We start from the raw sequence: 21,499 nt of genomic DNA on the forward strand, positions 1-21,499 counted from the left end.
AATTGGCTGGAAGCTGGCATCTGAGATGCTGGGGACCACTGGAGGAGGCCGAGATGGATCATCCACTCGGCACTTCTGGCTAAAGATTGCTGCGAATACTTCAGCCTTATCTTTTGCACTGGTGTGCTGGGCTCCTCCATCATTGAGGATGGGGATATTTGTGGAGCCTCCTCTTCCAGTGAGTTGTTTAGTAGTCCACCACCATTCTCAACTAGATGTGGAAGGACTGCAGAGCTTAGATCTGATCCGTTGGTTGTGGGATCGCTTAGCTCTGTTTATCACTTGCTGAACATTATCTGGGTTTCTGGATTAATAGTTGAGCGATAATACCACTTGGCCAATGCCTCCCCGTGAATACCCAAATGTCTCCCTTTACAATGAGCCTAAAAAGTGCTGTCAAAACATTTGGATTTGATATTTGTTTGGGGAGGTGGGGAGGGCGGCTGGTGTCAAGGACTAGGCCAATACACCCTTTGGCTTATGATATCTGCCAGTGAGAAAATTTAAAGTTTTGTTATTAGGATCACAAGTAGGCTTACTTTAACACTGCAATGAAGTTACTGTGAAAATCCCCTAGTCAAAGTAGTGCTGGTTTGGTGCATTGACCCGAACAGACGCCGGAGTGTGGCGACTAGGGGAATTTCACAGTAACTTCATTAGTGTTAATGTAAGCCTTACTTGTGACTAATAAACAAACCTTAACTTTTAGTCGCCACATTCCAGTACCTGTTTTCGGGTACACTGAGGGAGAATTTAGCATGGCCAATGCACCCAACCAGCACATCTTTCAGACTGTGGGAGGAAACCGGAACACCTGGAGAAAACCCACACCTGGAGAACGTGCAGACTCCGCACAGACAGTGACCCAAGCCGGGATTCAAACCTGAGTCCCTGGTACAGTAGGGCAGTAGTGCTAACCACTGTGTCACCGTGCCACCCACAAGAAGGCTTTTCAAAAGACAGCACATATTTATGTTTGTGATACTTTGAAGGTTTCAACTGCATATTTCTGATATTAAAGCAACTGTGGGTTGTCAGAAGAAGGAAAACAAAGATCAAAAAAAATAAAAACATTTTCTTTCCACATAATTTGCTGGTTGCTATCAATTATGCAGAAACAGACATTTTATTGGAATAATGTGATGAGAGACAGAGAGCCAAGAGACTGTCTCTTGAAGCCTGAAGGTCAATAATAATGTGTTGATAATTTAACAATATGTCATATCACTGGCTTCCAATAAGGAGATGGAAAAATATTTATGATCGCTCTCTGTCTCTTTTTCTTTCACTGTCGCTATCTTTCCCTCTCTTTCTTTCGTCCCCTCTCCTGTTCTGTATAATATTTTGAACTACTTCTGCACTGTCTTTCATCATAAGTATTCACAGGATTATATTCACTATCTTTCGGGAAAAGTGCCTTATTCGTGGGCTAGTCTCAGGATGGCTGTGGTATCTTAACTAATAATGATCTTCCCAACAAAACAAATTCCTGATTTCAAAGCATTTTGCTCTCTCGAGCAGCTTGTCAAGTGAAAGCCAGGAACCTCTGCAGCGCCAATGATCAGGTGAAGCTCTTGCACTTGCTTGGCAATTTCTAGAATAACAGCATTCCTTTATCCAGATACAAGCGATTCAATGCTGCTTGTGACAGCCAGGTGAGCTATGAGGGAGATACAAAAAGACTGAAAGCATAGTCTGATGACCTTCATGGACTACATTCTGCTATGATTATTCTCTGAAATAGAAACTTCAGTGGAAAACAAAGGGTGGTACATCTCATCAGGTGTCACCCAACGGTTTCTGATAAACAAATTTTGCTCCAGGATATGATACTGGTTCTGGTTCACGTGACAGTATATTTGTGACAATATGTCTTCTTTTCGACAAATAAAGCTGACGTTCCACTCACCAGCTCTGAGCAGTATGTGCTCAAGTGGGGGGGGGGGGGGCATCTTGATGTTACACGTCACTCAATCAGTTGCTTTTTGATTTACCTCTGCAATAATCAACTCAATATTTCTGTCTCCAAACTGTTCTTCTTCAACTATCATGTTGGGATGTTGTTCTATGAGGATTGTTAGCCAAAGTAAACAGGGCCTTGTGTCTTGACAAGCTATTAGCTTGCGTGGAATATCACAGTCAATCCAATCCCACCCTCAACCACACACACACACATAAAGATTTATTTCCATCAGGGATCACTTGACAGCAATTAGCAGTTGGAAGCCTTACTGATTATATCTTTTCTGTAAATCTTCCTAGCGTTGGGATATTAATGCCTGCAGGATTTTATTTCTTTAGTTGATTCTCAGAATATGGGTGCTGCTAAAAAGGCTATTTATTGTCCGTCGTTAGTTGTGCTGACAAAATAGCCCCATTTAACCAGTATAGTTTGCACTGCTTTGGTAAGACCCCATGGTGTGTTAGGTCACTTCAGAGTGAACAATGTCAGTGGATTTGCATGTAAAGTATGTTGGGTGGCATGGTGGCACAGTGGTTAGCACTGCTGCCTCAGAGTACTCGGGACCCGGGTTCGATTCTCCTGTTTGGGTCACTGTCTGTGTGGAGTCTACAAGTTCCCTTCGTGTCTGCGTGGGTTTCCTTAGGGTGCTCTGGTTTCTTCTCACAGTCTGAAAAACTTGCTAGATAGACGCATTGGCCATGCTAAATTCTCTGAAAGTGTATCTGAACAGGCACCGGAGTGTAGCGATTAGGGGATTTTCACAGTAACTTCATTGCAGTGTTAATGTAAGCTGACTTGTGACTAATAAATAAACTTTAAAGTAACCAGATAAACACAACAGATTTCCTTCCTGAAAGAGCATGGATACCCATTGGGTTTTTATGACTATCCAACATTCTCACAGCCACATTTCAGGTTTTTATTAAAAATTGATCAAATCCCCTGACTACCATGGTAGGATCTGAACTCAGGTTCTCTGGGTTACTCATTCAGTCATGATGTGGAGATGCCGGCGTTGGACTGGGGTAAACACAGTAAGAAGTTTAACAACACCAGGTTAAAGTCCAACAGGTTTATTTGGTAGCAAATTTGGTAGCTTGTGTGGCTTTTGCTACCAAATAAACCTGTTGGACTTTAACCTGGTGTTGTTAAACTTCTTACTGTGTTTACTCATTCAGTAACATAGCTATTGCTGTACCCATTTCCAGGACTGCTTCAGCTGTGATCAGACAACTCAGCTTAGAGACTGAACCTGGCATTCTTCTGATCTGTGTGATAGAGTTTCATACCACAAGATGAATGCATTTAAGCTGAAATGGACCACCCAGTTAATTGATACCTCTCGAGTCACCAAATAGCAGATTGCTGGGCATTGACGAGGTAGCTTAAGTAGTAATCACCAACAGCACACACATAGACTCAACGTTTTCTAACTATAGAGCAGAACTGCTGTGGCAGGAATTGGAATAAGAAAAGGAAGTAACAGGAAGGTTTGCACTAAATCAAGGATGGACACTTTGTCTAAAATATATTAGAAACAAAATCTGCAATCTATTAATCATTAATAATACTTGGCTACCTTAGCTCCTGTGCTCAATGCATCTGTGGAGGGAAGTTGGTTTAGGTTTGATAGATTATTGAGTTAGTTCAATGTTCAGTAGATTTATTCAGTCACTTTAAAGGATTAGAACTCTATCTCCCGAGAGGTTTTACCTCAGAAGTTGGAGTGGATGACTAGAGTCCATGGCCTGATGAATTGTACATTGTCCAAGGAAAGGCCTTGATGGTTCCAATGCATATTTCTTGTCCCATGCTTTATAAGTTCATAAGACATAGGAGCAGATTTAAGCCATTCGGCCCATCGAATCTGCTCTGCCTTTCGATCCTGGCTGATATGCTCCTCATCCTCATTTTCCTGCCTTCTCCCCATGGCCCTTCAATCCATTACCAATTAAAAATCTGTCTAACTCCTTCTTAAATTTACTCACTGTCCCAGCATCCACCGCACTTTGAGGTAGCGAATTCCACAGATTCACAACCCTTTGGGAGAAGTAGTTTCTCCTCAACTCCGTTTTAAATTTGCTACCCCTTATCCTAAGACTATGGCCTCTCGTCCTAGAATGCCCCACAAGAGGAAGCATCCGCTCCACGCCTACTTTATCTATACCTTTTATCATCTTGCATACCTCAATTTGATCTCCCTTATTCTTTTAAATTCCGCAGAGTATTGGTTTAAACGGTTCAATCTCTCTTCATGCAACAAGAGAAATTAAGGATTCCACGCTGGACTATTAGGGTTATAATTGGACTCGTAATTGGGTACGTATTACAAAATCGTGTCCTAGGTACAGAGCTGCAGTAGAAGGAGATCATATTGGGAATTGTGCAGGTCAGCATTAAATTTTACCTTCATGTGACATTCTGTGTCAAGAGTAAGCCACGGATGTGGAGAAAAGAAATGGAGAGTTGTTGTCAGGGGAAGTGGATGGCAGTGAATGGTGTATCCCAGCGATTCATGCTACTGGATTAATAACTATCCAATCAGTTCAATCATGGGTATGCATGGAGGGCGTTAATATTTCACTAAGACAGCTCAACCAAATGTTGAACCTGTGGCCTGGGTGTCATCATCAAGGGTGAGGTTTTGGAATTTACTATCCAGTGCCCATTTAATATATTGGATTGGCTGCTGAGAGAAAATTTTGCTGGTCAGTCACTCATTAATATATATTTTTTTTATCAGGTTTCAGTGCTGGGAATAGGGACCATCTGTCACTAATGCATGTCACTGCCATGGATACCAATCAGTTCCTGGGCCCTATAACCTGTAACAGACCATGATGTGAACATTGCTGAATCCAATTACAAAAGTTGGTCAGATGGCTTCAGATAAAATATAGGGATAGTTCTAGAGAAGTATTGTTGCTTGGGACGAGGTACTGCCACAAAAATGTTTGGGTGGGACACAACCACAGATTGCCAAATGAGTGCTCTGCTCTGTTTATTCTACCGAAAAGCCAAAACTAATTACTAGCTCTCAGTATTCCAGACTCCTTGGCTCAGGCTGAAGAAGGAGCTGTATTACCTGTCTATATGACCCTCGCCACCTGCTTGCAGTGAGCTTACCCTTTTCAGCCTGTCTCACTCATCGCTTACTTCAATCTGTAAGTCATGTTAAAAATAAAATCTCACCCAAGTATGTTTTCCTCACTGTGCGTAATTCCTCACTGTGCATCATTATTTTGCTATAAACTGTTATTGGTTTATAATGATAGTTTTGTAAATACTCTTGACTATCAGCTTGGTTCATTTGGTAACTATCTCACCTCTGGATTAGAAAGTTGTGGGTTTGCAGAGTTCAGCACCGATGAGATCATTTGCAACATGTTGACTCTTAACATGTCATGTCTAACCCAGTTCAGGGTGTGTGCGGTTCAATGTTAACCATTATGATACGTTTAACTTTTTTTAATTCAGTGGTCCGGTGCTGTCCTTTCATAGAAACCCATGATATCCCCTCCCATCACAGTATTTCAGCATTCATCATTGATTACATTCTCACTGAGCACAGCAACAGTATGCATTTGTCTGGTGCCTTTAATGTAGTAAAACATAAGGGATTTTCGCAGTAACTTCATTGCAATGTTAATGTAAGCCTACTTGTGACTAATAAATAAACTTTACTTTACATTCTAAGATGTTTCTAAAGTTTATTTATTAGTGTCACAAATAGGCTTACATTAACACTGCAATGAAGTACTGTGAAAATCTCCTAATCATCACACTCCGGCACCTGTTCGGGTACACTGAGGGAGAATTTAGCATGGGCAATGCATCTAACCAGCACGTCTTTCAGAATGTGGGAGGAAACCAGAGGAAACCCACGCAGACACGGGGAGAACGTGCAGACTCTGCACAGACAGTGACCCAAGTTGGGAATTGAACCCCGGGTCTCTGGCTCTGTGAGGCAGCAGTGCTAACCACCGTGCCACTTCTCAGGAATGTGATCGGACAAAAACAGATACTGAACCAAATAAGGTGACTTTGGACAGGTAACAAAAAGCTGTCAAAGAGGATGATTTGAAGGAGCACCTTTAAAGAGACAGGTGGCAAGGTGATGAGGGAATTCCAAAGTTTACGGCCTAAGCAATTGAACTGCCTCTGATGGGGTGAAGGAAAGTACAAATGCACAAGAGGCAAGAATTGAAGGAATGATGTTGTAGGGCTGGAGGACATTACAGAGATAGGGAGGGGAATTTGTGGAGGGATTTGAACAGGGGGAGAAGAATTTTCAAGTTGAGGTACTTTTGAGCTGGGCTTCAGTGTCGGCGAAGATGCGCAGGTATGCTAGATCGAGAGGATTTGATGTTGAGTTGAAAGTTTATGCGTTCCTCTTCTTGAAGAAATTCAATAACAAAGAGTGAATCTCTGCCCCTTAAAGTGAAGTCAAATGAGGAGTGTATGTATATGTCAACTTGGCAGGGATATTGAGCCATATGAAAATAATCATTTAAGAAGTCCAATTTACATGAAGCCAAAGCATCCCTCTGGCATGAATCCGGAGCTGTTTCTAGGAACAATTAAGGACTGAATTTTTGTGAAGTTTCTGCTGAGATTGTGGCCTCCAACCTCAGGAAGAAGAGTTGCATAAGCGTCCAGATAAAAGGGCAAATATGCCATTTACACCATATTCTCTTGGCTTCCATGCAAAATACGGTGGAAGAATGAGAGAACTTGCATGAAAATTCATTTTTTATAGACCTCACCACAAAGTTGCATGAGTTGGCAGCTGATGGACTCCCCACAGGCAAGCATAGTTAGAGACAAAGATCACAACATCAATTTGGAAATCTGTTAAGAGCGGGAGGCTCTGATATTGTGTGGGAAACCTGAATGTGTATTCAGCCCATCTTTTGAACTCAGCCATCTCATTATACCTTTACTTCTGGTTTTGTACCCAACGGAAAGCATCAGGCAAGGACCTTTGTGAGACAATCTCAGCTCCAGTATTTAAAGGGCCAATCCAAAGATACAATTTGGAGAAATTGAAATTAAGAAGAAGCGAGAAGCAACTTCAGCAATGGAGACAACAACACCCCTGCAGCTGGTAAAATTCCATTGGACACAGGTAGCTGATGAGGATAACGCACCACTACCATGTCCCACCATCCCTCCGACCCCAACCCTATCATCCCACCTGCACTGTTCATCATTTTAATTGATCTGTGTTTGATTGCATGAGTCTGGTAATTGATCTTTGCCCACTGTGCTCGATTGGTTAAGCCTGGGTGTGGGCTCAGAGCAAAGTAAACAGACACCCAGGGCCCGATTCTCCCATCGCGACGCTCTAATTTTTTGGCATTTTGGTTTGGGAGATGCATATATCAGCCAGTTTGCAGGATCCGCACGTCTTCCCGATGCATGCGTGTCTTCCACAGCTGGAGAGCAGGCGCAGTCGAGACCACGATGGAAACCGGCGGGAAGACCAGGTAAGTGATTTAAATCTATTTTTCATGTAATTTGAATGTCATTATCGGGCTCGGGACTGAATTCTCCGGGCCTGATAACATCTCCCACCCTGCCAGGAGTATTTCACTCCGGCGGGGTTTAGAGTAGCTCCCACACTCGACTGAAGGGGGGCAATCAGGGCCCCCAGGGGGTCGGGCAGTGGGGGGTGGTGCCCCTTGGGCATGGACACCTGGCAGTGCCAGCCTGTGCCCCCTGGCACTGCCCAAGGGGAAAATTTCCCATGCCTAGGGGGCACCTTAGCACTGACAGTGCCAAGGGGGCGGGGCCAACTGTGGATGGGGCTTAGGGATGATCAATGGGGAGGGGGGTCCTGCTCCCACTCTGCATGGGAATCAGTCGGGACTGGAGGGACACCAGCGATTGGGGTGAGCTGGGGGGGGGGGGGGGGGAGTCTGGCTCCCAAGGGGTCTGTCTGCCCCGGGGGTGGGGGGGGGGGGGGGGGGCGGGGTGGTGGGATCATCACTGCTGGGGAAGGGAGGGGGTGCTGGAGATCGGGGTGCTCCGGGATGGGAAGGGGAGTCGGGGCTGGCCCGGGAATGGACGTGGGGGCCTCGGTCGAGCCATGGTGGTGTCAGGAGAGGCAGCACTGCGGGGGTCCCGGGCTGGCCAGCGATTGAGCTGGCCAGAAAACGAAAGGCTGACAGATCGGCACCACTGTGCATGCGCAGAATTCTGGAACTGTCAAACTCTGGCACGAATAGGCCCTGCCCCCCAAGCTTTCAATGATATTCACGATTGTGACCTCTGCATTGCACAGAGTGTGGGAGATTCGAATCTGAACTCCCACTGAATAAACAATCGTGACTTACACCAGTTTTCCCGCCAATTCAGCACTTAAGAACAATACAGCACAGGAACAGGCCCTTCGGCCCTCCAAGCCCGTGCCGCTCCTTGGTCCAAACTAGACCATCCTTTTGTATCCCTCCATTCCCACTCCGTTCATATGGCTGTCTAGATAAGTCTTAAACATTCCCAGTGTGTCCGCCTCCACCACCTTGCCTGGCAGCGCATTCCAGGCCCCCACCACCCTCTGTGTAAAATATGTCCTTCTGATATCTGTGTTAAACCTCCCCCCCTTCACCTTGAACCTATGACCCCTCGTGAACGTCACCACCGACCTGGGGAAAAGCTTCCCACTGTTCACCCTATCTATGCCTTTCATAATTTTATACACCTCTATTAAGTCTCCCCTCACCCTCCGTCTTTCCAGGGAGAACAACCCCAGTTTACCCAATCTCTCCTCATAACTAAGCCCCTCCATACCAGGCAACATCCTGGTAAACCTCCTCTGTACTCTCTCCAAAGCCTCCACGTCCTTCTGGTAGTGTGGCGAGCAGAACTGGACACAGTATTCCAAATGCGGCCGAACCAACGTTCTATACATCTGCAACATCAGACCCCAACTTTTATACTCTATGCCCTGTCCTATAAAGGCAAACATGCCATATGCCTTCTTCACCACCTTCTCCACCTGTGACTTCACCTTCAAGGATCTGTGGACTTGCACACCCAGGTCCCTCTGCGTATCTACACCCTTTATGGTTCTGCCATTTATCGTATAGCTCCTCCCTACATTATTTCTACCAAAATGCATCACTTCACATTTATCAGGATTGAACTCCATCTGCCATTTCTTTGGCCAAATTTCCAGCCTATCTATATCCTTCTGTAGCCTCTGACAATGCTCCTCACTATCTGCAAGTCCTGCCAGTTTTGTGTCACCTGCAAACTTAGAATTTTTTTGGGAGAATTGGGCCCCAAATATCTAAATGTGTTGCTTACTTTGAAACTAGTGACTTGTCTGAGATTTAGAAAATCAATTCAGGTATGTTCAGGAAAATTAGCTGCTACCTGCAGAAAGAGTTTCACCGAATGTCACTTTTGAGAGTTGCACAGATCCTGCTTCACGCACTCTGTTGCCCTCCTCTTCGCTGTCTAGTACAGGTCTCTGAATTGTAGGCTGGTGCTGTAACTGGTTTGACCATGGTGGGCCTCACACAAAATCCAATCTCAGGCAAGCTAAATTCAACCCCACTGAATTGGAATGTGAATTGAAGATTAGCTCTCCTTGAACGACTGACCTGTTTCGCCCAAGAGGCTTGCACACAAACAGCATAATGTGCTCCAGTTAAATCTGGAAAGTGGGCTGGTACTGCCTTCTCAATATGCTGACATTTTCACCTCCCACCTGCACCCAAACCCACTAGCTTCCTCGTTTTAACTCTCCCCTCAAAGTTTCCAACCGTGTTTTATATTGCTTGATTGCTTCAAGAAGAATCATGTAAATATATGAAAATGCATGGGCTGAAATAGCTCAGCCGTTCCATCAAGTCTGCCCACATGCCGATGAACCATAGTAGAAAACAAACTGATTCGATTATTATGTTCCATCGGGAAGAAAGCTGGGCTGTCCTTACCCGATCCTGCCTAGATGTGACTCCAGACCCACACAAAAGTGCGCGACTTGTAACTGCTCTCTGCCACACACCCCATAGTTGCATTAAATTGCTAGCACTTCAAGAAGGAGGCCCAGCACCAACTCAATTGTGCCCACATTGTGAAAATAAAAAAACAAAAAAATACTTCAGAAGATCCCTTGAAGTCTTGTTGTAGTTTCCTTACCTGTGCTGAGAAAGACTTCCTGGTTCATGGTACATGAAGACATTGGCCTGTGTGCTGTTGGCCCAGTGAGCAGCCATCTTTACAATGGGGCAAATGATGAAATAGTCCCTGTAAAGAAATAATACAAATAAAGACTTTGTTTGGACCAATGAAGGAATATATGAGCAATAATTCGATAATACAGAACTTCAGTAGTGCTGAAAAAAATACTTTTTTGTTGAAGTTTTTCATCTTGCACTCATCAGGACAGTCACAAGAATACAACGCACGGCAAGTCAACAAATTTATACTGTATGAGGAGAGAGTGCTGATTGGTTGGCAAATGGATTCTGATCCATAGAGATCTTACCATGGTGAATGCACCAGTTGGTGATGACTGACATACATATATCAATACATAAAACCTTGCTCTATGCAGACAGAAAGAACAGGTACACACGTTGCAACTGTTTCAGCTAACCAAAATAAGTGACAGCCATTCGCTGGCTCATTCCTCAGGGCAAAACCTTGACCAATTGGACTCAAGGTGCCTGGTTTAAATTTCAGACAATGCTTGGCAGTTAACTGTCAGTCACTATCAATGGATGCATTCTCCATGGCAATACTTCTACTAGAGTCCACTTGTCAACCAATCAGCATTCTCTTCTCAAACAGTATAAATTGATTCATTTCCATTACATTGTAGAATCATAGAATCCTACAATGCAGAAAGAGGCCATTCAGCCCATCGAGTCTGCACCAACCATAATCCCACCCAGGCCCTATCCACATATCCACCCACTATCCCCTCTAACCTATGCATCCCAGGACACTAAGGGGCAATTTAGAATGGCCAATCAACCTAGCCCACACATCTTTGGACTGTGGGAGGAAACCGGAGCACCCGGAGGAAACCCACGCAGACACGGGGAGAATGTGCAAACTCCACACAGACAGCGACCCGAGCCGGGATTCGAACCCAGGTCCCTGGAGCTGTGAAGCAGCAGTGCTAACCACTGTGCTACCGTGCCGCCCTTGCAAATGTCCTGTTGAGTGCAAGATGAAAATCTTCAAGAATTCTCTCTTCTTTCAAGCAAAACTGAATATAGGAACATAGAAGCAGGACCATTCAGCCCCTCTAAGGTGCTTGGCAGTCAAACCAGCAGTCATTAAAAGGATCACTGGAGGTTGCCACTCAAAAGGCAAATTTGAGCATTTTTATTTACCTCATTGTGGAGCTACGAACATCAAGGGTGCTCCTCCTCACTCGAAATTAAATGCACAGATCACAGTCAGCAACCACTCACATCCCCCTTCCAATATCCTGTAGCCCCATTCTATCCTGCCGACCCCAGTGAGTTTGGGACTTAGCTGATATTCCTGTCCTTCCTTAAAAAATAAAAGCAAAATACTGCGGATGCTGGAAATCTGAAATAAAAAATGAAAATGCTGGAAAAACTCAGCAAGTCTGGCAGCATCTGTGGAGAGAAAAACAGAGTTAATGTTTCGAGTCCATACCACTCTTCTAGAGTGGAAATGTAGACTTGAAATGTTAACTGTTTTTCTCTCCACAGATGCTGCCAGACCTGCTGAGTTTATCCGGTATTTACTGTTTATATTTCTGTCTTTCGTGTCTTGTGAATTGCCTCTGAGGTTGTGAAAACCTGAAAAAGTACAAACTTCTGACCTTTATCTGAGCTAAATTTAACAACCAGAGTATTTTAAGCAGATGTTTGCTCAACCACATTACAGAATATGTGCAATTTTATTTATGGAATTGTGGTATGGGAGGGGAACAAATTAATTGCCTTATTTATCTAACTTCAGTAAGGAAACAAAAAAAACCCCCCATTTATTTTCCTTTAAAACACTTACTTCATTGTCTCTAAGCACAATTCTCAAAATTATTTTCCAATCATTTCATTGGCTATATTTTCCCACCCCTCAATTCTTCAACATGGCAGTCCACTTGGAACAAGATCACAAGATATTTAGGATGAAGAAAACCATTTGGCTCTTAATGCACCATCTAGAACAATACCCCCGTTGCTTTGTTTAATTGCTTCTTAAATGATTGTTAGGTTTTTACCATTACTACTTTTCTCTGAATCATAGAATCCTACAATGCAGAAGGAGGCCATTTGGCCCATTGAGTCTGCACTGACCACAATCCCACCGAGGCCCTACCCCCATAACGCAGGCTATTTACCCTGCTAGTCCCCCTGACACTAAGGGGCAATTTAACATAGCCAATTCACCTAACCCGCACATCTTTGGACTGTGGGAGGAAATCGGAGCACCCGGAGGAAACCCACGCAGACACAAGGAGAACGTGTAAACTTCACACAGACAGTGACCCAAACCAGGAAACTGGAGCACGTGGAGGAAAAGGGGAGAATGTGCAAACTCCATATGGACAGTGACCCGAGGCCGGAATTGAACCTGGGTCCCTGACGCTGTGAGGCAGCAGTGCTAACCACTGTGCCACCGTGCCTTCAGAAGATCACCTCTTCTAGCATCCTAGCCGGGTTGAAAACCCAGCTTTTAGGGCCGTATGGTGGCTGTGGATTTGGGAGGTGCTGTCACAGGAAACATTTCCCAAATGAACCTGGTGAAAATTGCAGCCTGCTGGGAACAAATATTGGTTTTGGGTCCACGATGGATAAAAAGACAAAATACTTCAAACACTGGAAATCTGAAATAAAAACAGATCATTCCCTCTGCCTTTATTTTTTTTTGGACAGTGGCTGCTGATGAGGATTCTGCTATTCTCATTTATACCTCCTCAAGGCCCATCTTTTGTTTCTTAACTTGTCATATATCCAGCCTCTTTCGCCTTGCACCATTATCAGCCTTTTTGTCATTTAATCTCTTCCCGCATTTTTAAAATGTGGGAAATACAAACATGCGGCAGAAAAGTGAATTGGCAGCCCATTTTATATTTGTCCAGATTGTTATTATCATTTACCAGGCAGTGCGTGCAGTTTGGTAGCTTTCCTTTTTAGTGAGTGTGGTGAACCATCGTTGGTTCCCACCCGGTAGTACTGAGCCAGGGTCTGGCCAGTACTATGAGTCTGTATATATGTTGCTGTTGGGGTTAGGGTTGGGCTGTTCTACCTGTAATATAGTTATTATGGTACATCCCAGTCGGGCTCCGCCTCCTGGGAGAGGTATAAAGGTCACTGCTCTGTCTGGGACCCTTCAGTCTGGGATCGTGTATTATATATGGTAGCTCTATTGTTGTAGTTAATAAAGCCTTTATTTCCTCGAGCATCTCTAGCCTCGTGAGTTATATCGCGCATCAGTGAGTTGCATTGTTTTGATCAAGTGGATGTACTCAACTGGATTGTTGGATCAGTCACATCTTTTTGCCCTATCAACGTGTGACACTGAGTGTGGCACGATAGATGTGTTAAATACAAAACTTTTAACAATTTGTGGATAGTTATAGTGGATTTTTATGTTTTAGCTGGGCTACTGTAACTCATTATTTTTCTTTGATGTTGGGATGTAAACATTGCTGGTAAAGCCTGGCAAACAACTCCTAATTGCTCTCGAGATGGTAGTGGTAAGCCGTCTTCTTGAACTGCTGCAGCCCATGTGGTGTAGGTAGACCCACAATGTTGTTAGGGAGGGAATTCCAGGATTTTTACAAGATGGTAGTGAACGAATGGTGATATAGTTCCAAGTCAGGATGGTGTGTGGCTTAGAGGTACTTTGAGCTGGTAGTGTTCCCATGTATCTGCTGCCTTTGTTCTTCCACATGGTAGAGGTCTTTGGAATGAAAAGTGCTGTTGAAGGGGCCTCTGAGTTGCTGCAGTGCATTTTGTAGATACTGCTGCCACTATGCATGGATGGAGTGAATGTTTAAGGTAGTGCTGAATGGAGTGAATGTTTAAGATGGTGGATGGGATGCTGATCAAGTGGGCTGCTTTGTCCTGGATGGTGTTGAGCTTCTTTAGTATTGTTGGAGCTGCATCTCCAAGTGCAAGTTCCATCACAATCCTGACTTGTGCCTTGTAGATGTTGGACAGGCTTTGGGGAACCGGGAGGTGAGTTACTTGTCGCAGAGTTTTCAGCATCTGATCTGCTCTTGTACCGAAGGAATTCCTGAAGTAATGGCCTGGGACTGAGATGATAAGCATTCAACAACCACAACCGTTTTTCTTTGTGCTAGGTATGTCTCCAAACAGTGAAGAGTGTTCAGAGTTAGAGTCGTCCAGTTGTAGAAACGAAAGCCTGCCATACCTATCCCTAAATCATCAAAAGTTTTGCATTTGACCCAACCATAGTGGCTCACTCTCAAGTAAGTGATTCCCATTGAATTTAATTTTGCTTAGGTTACTTGATGCCACACTCATTCAAATGCTACCTTGATGTCAGGAACAGTCATTCTTATCTTCTCTCTGGAATTCAGCTCTTTTGTCCACATTGGACAAAGACTGAAATGGGTTCTGGAGCTTGTGTACTTAACTGAACATCAGTGAGCAGGTCATTAATGAATGAGTACCACCGATAGCACCACCTCTTTGTTGATGATTGATAGTAGACTGATGGGATGGAAGTTGGCTGAATTTAATTTGCTCTGCTTTTTGTGTGCAAACATCCTATCTGTTTCTTTTTCTCTCTTTCCTACGTACATTTTTATTTTTACCTTGACTCCGTCATCAAAGATGGTTGGCTGCAGGTTGGCTTAGACATGCAAGGTGAAACACTGACTGTAAGTAGTTCCCAAGCAACATTACAAATGCCACTAATCTGTACAACAGAATATACCTTATGTACCAACAGAAAATAAATATTTGCATTTATGTTTTAACTTTCCATGATTCTGCAACAGAAATGTACCACAAACAGTGGTGAGATAACTAACTCGCTAATCTAACTTGATGCTGTTGTTTGAGGGAGGAATGCTGGCCCAGGCATTAGGAAAACTCAATATTCTTCCTTATTACACCACAGAATTATTCACATGCACCTGGCTGGCAGATGGGACCTTGGTATCACATTACAGAAAGAAGCGCCTCCACCAACAAAGTAGCATATTTCAGGACCAAATTAGGGGTTCAGACTCCAGAATGGGGCTGAAATCCAAATCTTTTGCCCTAAAATTAAGAGCTACCAAGCAAGTCAAATTAAGAGGAAGAGAGATGGATGGTATGTAAAGTTTGCTCTAGATTTTCCACCTCCCTACTTGTGGAGAAGTGGGTGATCTCTGCTTGGAGTCCCCCAACAACGTGAGATTTATGACACGGGAGGAAATCGAATGTGTGTTCCTTGATGAGATGTTGGCATTATCTAGAATCAGACAAATTTAAATATTCTTCAGCAACTGTAACAGTCTTGAGTTACTTTCAGCCAAATTTTTAATATTTATAAAAGTGTCCTGCTGTTAAACTTGAAAAGCCCTTTCATCCCCCTGAGTACCCTTTAAGTGTACAATTCAAGCAGGTATTATTGGTGCAAATGACGTGCTTCAGAGAAGTACAAGGCTGGAAATGTCATGGTAATGAGGGTGCCCGCTGCTCCTGATTACAGCAGCATGCGAGTCTGGCCTAACTACACACAGCATCTGAGCTGGGATGTAAACAGTTCCAGCTGAATGGTTCTCGTGATCACCCTGAGAACCTGGTCTCCCCTGCCAATAGTTCCACACTGATGCCAAACTTTGGGAGAAAACCAGTCACAAGGTGAAAAGGAAAGCCACAGGTGATGGGAATTCAATGTCAACGTGCTTTGTTTTCAAGCCCTTGAGCGATGTTCTGAAAATGGCAACTGCAGGATTTATCCAGTATTTAATTTCAACATGGGATTTTTAATTCTTCTTCAGTGCAGAGTTTTTTTTTCCAAATCATCTCCTTCATCCCATTTTCTGATGATCAGTAGATATAGCACTTGGGGCTAAAGGGGCAAAGGATATGGGGGGAAAGTGGGAACAGGTTACTGAGTTGGATGATTAGCCGTGATCATAATAAATGGTGGAGCAGATTTGAAGGGCTGAATGGCCTAATTCTGCTCCTATTTTCAATGTTCCTATGTTTCTATCCCATTTTCACCAGGCCTAGGGCAGGAAGGAGGTTAGGGACTGAGGAGCACAGCAGCTAATTGGATGGTCTCAACCTTAGTTACTGAGAAATTCATTAACTCCTTGCACTTATTGTTGGAAATAAGGGTGGTGGAGGCGAAAAAGGGTTTAAGAAGATTGACAATTTAAAATTGCCGTTTATTGGCATGGACAAGATGGATTGAATGCTTTCCTTCAGTGCTGTAACCAACCTATACCCAAACACGCCCCCATCTCCCCCTCCCCACCAAGGGCATTGTGACTGTGGCGTATAATATCTACTGCATGCACTGCAGCAATTCACAAGGTTATTTCGAGTACACTTCCGTCCCCTGTGACCTTTATCACAGGAAAAACAAGTTAGAATATAAATCTCTTTCCTGATGAATTCACTTAAGAAGAGGTCAACAGCAAACACCTACCCCCCCGCCCCCCCCCCCCCCCCCCCCCCCTTCCTGCACTCTTCTAATCCCACTCACTGGCAGGAGTTATTGGAAATCTAGGCTCACAGTATCCACAATTTTTCATTAAATTGAAAGGATAAAAGACCATGAACAGGATATGCCCAATTTTCTGATGAGCATTCTTAGTACTGCACAGTTAACTGAAGACAAAAATATGGACTCTTTCCAAGCCAAACTTCAGGCCCCATACGTATTCTATTTTGTGTACTAATCACTTCTGTAGTGTCATCGGGAATGCTGAAAGAACAGTGCCACATGTCCAAACCCCAAGAATGCTGAGTGACTTGAAGCGATGCTTGGAGGTGATATTATCGAGACATTGTTTGAAAAGAAAACTAACACTCTTACAGTACAGAGGAATTCTTTCAACTGATTGTGCCTGTGCCAGTTCTGTTAAAGATCTATCCAATTGATTCCCCTTCACTGCTCTCTCTCTCCAGCCCAAGTATTTATCCAAATCCTTTTGGAAAGTTCCTATTGAATCTGCTTCTACAACCCTTTCAGGTGGAATATTCCGCTTAACTTGCTCCACTGAGTAAAATTCTCCTCAACTCCCCTTTGGTTCCTTAGCAAATATCTTAAATCAATGGCCTGTGGATATTTCTCTTCGTACCAATGAAACATCAGCAGGAATTTGAGCCTCTGATGGGGGGGGAATGTGTGTGTGGGGGGGTGGGGGAGTGGGGGGGGGGGGGGGGGTGAGAAAATTGAGCCTTTCGCGTGTAGGTTTTCCTGGAGGTGGGATGGTTAGGGGGTGGGGGGGGAGATGGTGCAGGGGTTTGAGGGGGAGGTGGTGAGAGGTTGCCACATGATCACTAGTAGCTATTGGGAGAAGATGGAAACCAACAGCAGGAGATGTTTAAACCTACCGGAGAGATCAGTAGGTGGCTACATTACATGGACCACAACAATTCAAGAAGAAAGCTGACCACTACCTTCTGAAGGGGAATTAGGAATGGGCAATAAATGCTGGCCCAGACAGCAACACCCGCATCCCATGAACAAATAAAAAAGAAGAATTAGGAGCTGGAAGTGTATATAATGGGCTGAGTGGCCTCCTTCTGTGTTTCTATATTAACAGGAAATTATTTATAAAGTAATTTATTGAAGCACTAAATGGAAGTGTGAACAATAGTATGTCCATATCCATTAGCAGCTGGGTTAAGAGAGCCTATCCTCAGGGGTTTCGAGGACCCAGTTCTCATATAGTCTGGGTTGGATTCATATCCAAGTTCCATATGTCACAATAATGTAATGCAAACTTCTGCTGTAGATACAGTTGAAAGTCTGAAAGTATAAATTTATCTGACACAGAGTTGGTAAAGGAAGGTGTTGTGGGCGAAGGGAAGTCTCAATTTAATCCTCATTAGTTACAAGTACACAGAACATAACCAATTACGAATGTACAACAAGAGGGATCTGCTAACCAATTGATACACTACTATCTTCTTGGAACTGAGCATATTTCTGACTATAAAGTAACGGGGGAATTACAGTGAAGTACCACTAAACTCGAACCCTTAACCCACATCAAATTTCTCAGTCAGGTGGTGTGGCCTCCAGAATGCAAGTAAGCATGAAGTGAGAGAAACAAAATACATTTAGATCATTTTTTTCCACGCAAGATATGCAATGCACTCTCGTGTGAGAATATATTCTGAATAAATAGACCGCAGCTAGAAAAGGTCATTATCATATCACCATGCTGACCAATCAGAGTGGAGTTAGAAATATAGAATCCCTATAGTGCAGAAGGAGCCCATTTGGCCCATCAAGTCTTTAATAACGCCCCAAGAGAGCATCTTACCCAGACCACATATTCGTAACACCATGTATTTATCCTGCTAATCCCCCTACCTACACACCTTGGGACATTAAGGGACAATTTAGCATGGCCAATCAACCTACCCTGCACATCTTTGTACTGTGGGAGGAAACTGGAGCACCCGGAGGAAACCCATGCAGACACAGGGAGAAAGTGCAATCTCCACACAGGCAGTCACCCAAGGCCGGAATTGAACCTGGGTCTCGGGTGCTGTGAGGCAGCAGTGCTAACCACTACTGTGCCACCATGCCATTATAATTTACTAAAAGACATTTGAAATTGTTCACACTTTGTACAATTGAATATTTAAATGTCAGACATTTTCTTCAACCTCATCAAGTTCCATTCTCACCTTTCCCATGGATGGGATGCTATTTAGTTGGACATCCAAAATGACCTTCCAGCTTTCCAAAGCAAGGTGTGCCTTGTTGTCAGATGCAATGTCAAGCCTCTCTATTCTGCTTCAATTATGTATTTGAATCTCGCCTTGGGCGGCACAGTGGTTAGCACTGCTGCCTCACAGCACCAGGGTCCCGGGTTCGAGTGTGGTCTTGGGTCACTATCTGTGTGGAGTTTGCATATTCTTCCAGTGTCTGCATGGGTTTCCTCCAGGTATTCTGGTGTCCTCCTGCACTACAAATGTGTGCGGGTTAGGTGAATTGGACATGCTAACTTGCCCCTTAGTGTCAAAAGATGGGCAAGTTAGGTGGATTAGCCATGGTAAATGCACGGGGTTGCAGGGATAAAAGAGAAGGGAAGCATTTGGGTGGGATGCTCTTTTGGAGGGTTAGTGCAGAGTTGATGGGCTGAATGACCTCTCTCTGCATTATAGCAGTTCTACAGTTTTAAGAGTGCCCTAATGCAAATTTTGAGGCTTGCACATAACTCAGTCACAATGGACTTACACACTCTGAAGGAAAAATTGAATCGCTCCCAAAAACTGGTGCAGGAATTGCGATGGACAATTAATCTGCACCTGTGGCCTCCCACACAGACAGCAAGCAAACCATGTCTGCTTACTCACTTCATTGAATGTTGCATGCAGAAGAATGCCCAACAGTATATGAAGTGAGAGAATGTGCTCCGAGTTCTCAGGTGCAGCACTGGAGACCTGAGAGACAGACATTGCAATGATGGTGAGACAAGACAGCCATCGTGGCCAATGCAAGTAGCAGAGCTCCAAGGGTCTATAACATTTCATCAGGTAAACAGCAGCTCTATTAATGCAGTATTCTTTCAGCATTATACAATGTGCTCCACTCCTGAAAAGAAGCTTGATCTCAAAACTTACTGACTGGGTGGCTAAAGACCAATCACTGAACCAGAGCTGACATGAAGTCAACTTTGTTTCTTCATAAAATTAGATTGTCAACTTTCTGCTGAATTACAGAACTGTCAGCTGTTGATCACATGCTTGTGTGGAAATGGGCTGAACTGCTGGTTAAAATTCCTTTACATCATTTTCTGGTACTCTGTGCTCATACCTATTGAAAGCTGCTATTGGGTTCTGACAGGCTGAGAGAAGCGGCACTGAGCACAGGAGGAAATGGGAGGCATTGAGCAAGAACCCAGGTCAGCAATGCCTAGGCACTGCAGTTTTAACATGGAACATAAGACCATAAAACTTAGGAGCTGAAGTAGGCCATTCAACCCATTGAGTCTGCTCCACCATTCAATGAGATCATGACTGCTCTGAAATGATAATCCTCAACTCCATTTTCCTGCCTTATCCCTATAATCCTTGATTCTCTTACTTATTAAAAATCTGTCCATCTCAGCCTTGAACATACATACTGACCCAGCTTCTACAGCCCTCTGCGGTAAATAATTCCACAGATTCACTACCCCGAGAGAAGAAATTCCTCCTCATCTCTGTCTGAAATGGGTGACCCTTTACTCTGGGATTATGCCCTCTGGTCCTAAGGTCTCCCACAAGGGAAAATAACCTCTCAGTATTTATCCTGTCAAGCCTCCTGAGAATCCTATGGGTGGGATTTTCTGGTTTCACCTGCCCCAAGACCGTAAATTTCTGCCTGAGGCTAATGGACTATTAAATGGTCCACCAAATTGGCCCCTTGCGCCCCTACAATTTCCATGGCAGATGGGACTGGAAAATTTACCCCTATATGTCTCAAAGTGGTCGCACCTCATTCTTCTAAACTCCAATGGGTACAGGCTCAACCTACTCAACATTTCCTCATAAGAAAATCCCTCCTTGCTCTGGATTAACCCCGTGAACCTTCTCTGGACTGCCTCCAATGCCAGTATCTCTTTCCTCAGATAAGTGGACCAAAAATATTCCCAACATACCAGGTATGGTCTAACTAGTGCCTTGTATAGTTTTAGCAACACTTCCATATTTTTATATTCCATTCCTTTTCAAATAAAGGCCAATACTCCATTTGCCTTCTCTCTTACCTGCTGAACCTGCCTGCTAGATCTTTGTAATTTATGCGTGAGGACGCCCAACTTTCTGCAGTCTTTCTCCATTTGAAAAACCACCTCCTTTATTCTTCCTACCAAAGTGCATAATTTCACATTTTCCTACATTATATTCCATCTGACAAGTTTTTGCACTCACTTAATCTGTCTATATTCCTCTGCAGAATCTTTGTGTTATCCACACTACTTGCCTTCCCAGCTTTTTTTTGTAATCTAACTCCCCAGAGTCTATCCACCATCAAAAGGTACAAGTCAGGAGTGTGATGGAATACTCCCCATTTGCCTGGATGGGTGCAGCTCCAACAACACTCAAGAAGCTTGACACCATCCAGGACAAAGCAACCCACTTGATTGGCACCACATCTACAAATATTCAATACCTTCACCACCGATGCTCAGTATCAGCAGTGTGATACTGAGATCCTTAGACAGCACCTTCCAAACCGATGACCACTTCCATCTAGAAGGACAAGGACAACAGATACATGGGAGCGCCTCCACCTGCAAGTTCCCCTCCAAGACACTCACCATCCTGACTTGGAAATATATCGCCGTTCCTTCACAGTCACTGGGCCAAAATCCTGGAATTCCCTCCATAACGACATTGTGGG

The 21,499-nt window shown here is 44.0% G+C and overlaps 1 protein-coding gene across 1 annotated transcript in view; it reads right to left on the bottom strand.

The window, feature by feature from the left end:
* Positions 1–21,499, bottom strand: part of tg (thyroglobulin) — a 387,985-nt gene that overhangs the window by 35,122 nt on the left and 331,364 nt on the right. Inside the window, exon 46 of the mRNA XM_078216995.1 lies at positions 10,115–10,222. Coding sequence (XP_078073121.1) covers positions 10,115–10,222 — 108 coding nt within the window. The remainder of the gene's footprint in view (positions 1–10,114; positions 10,223–21,499) is intronic.

The sequence above is a fragment of the Mustelus asterias genome, chromosome 7, assembly GCF_964213995.1.
Source record: "Mustelus asterias chromosome 7, sMusAst1.hap1.1, whole genome shotgun sequence".
NCBI lineage: Eukaryota > Metazoa > Chordata > Chondrichthyes > Carcharhiniformes > Triakidae > Mustelus > Mustelus asterias.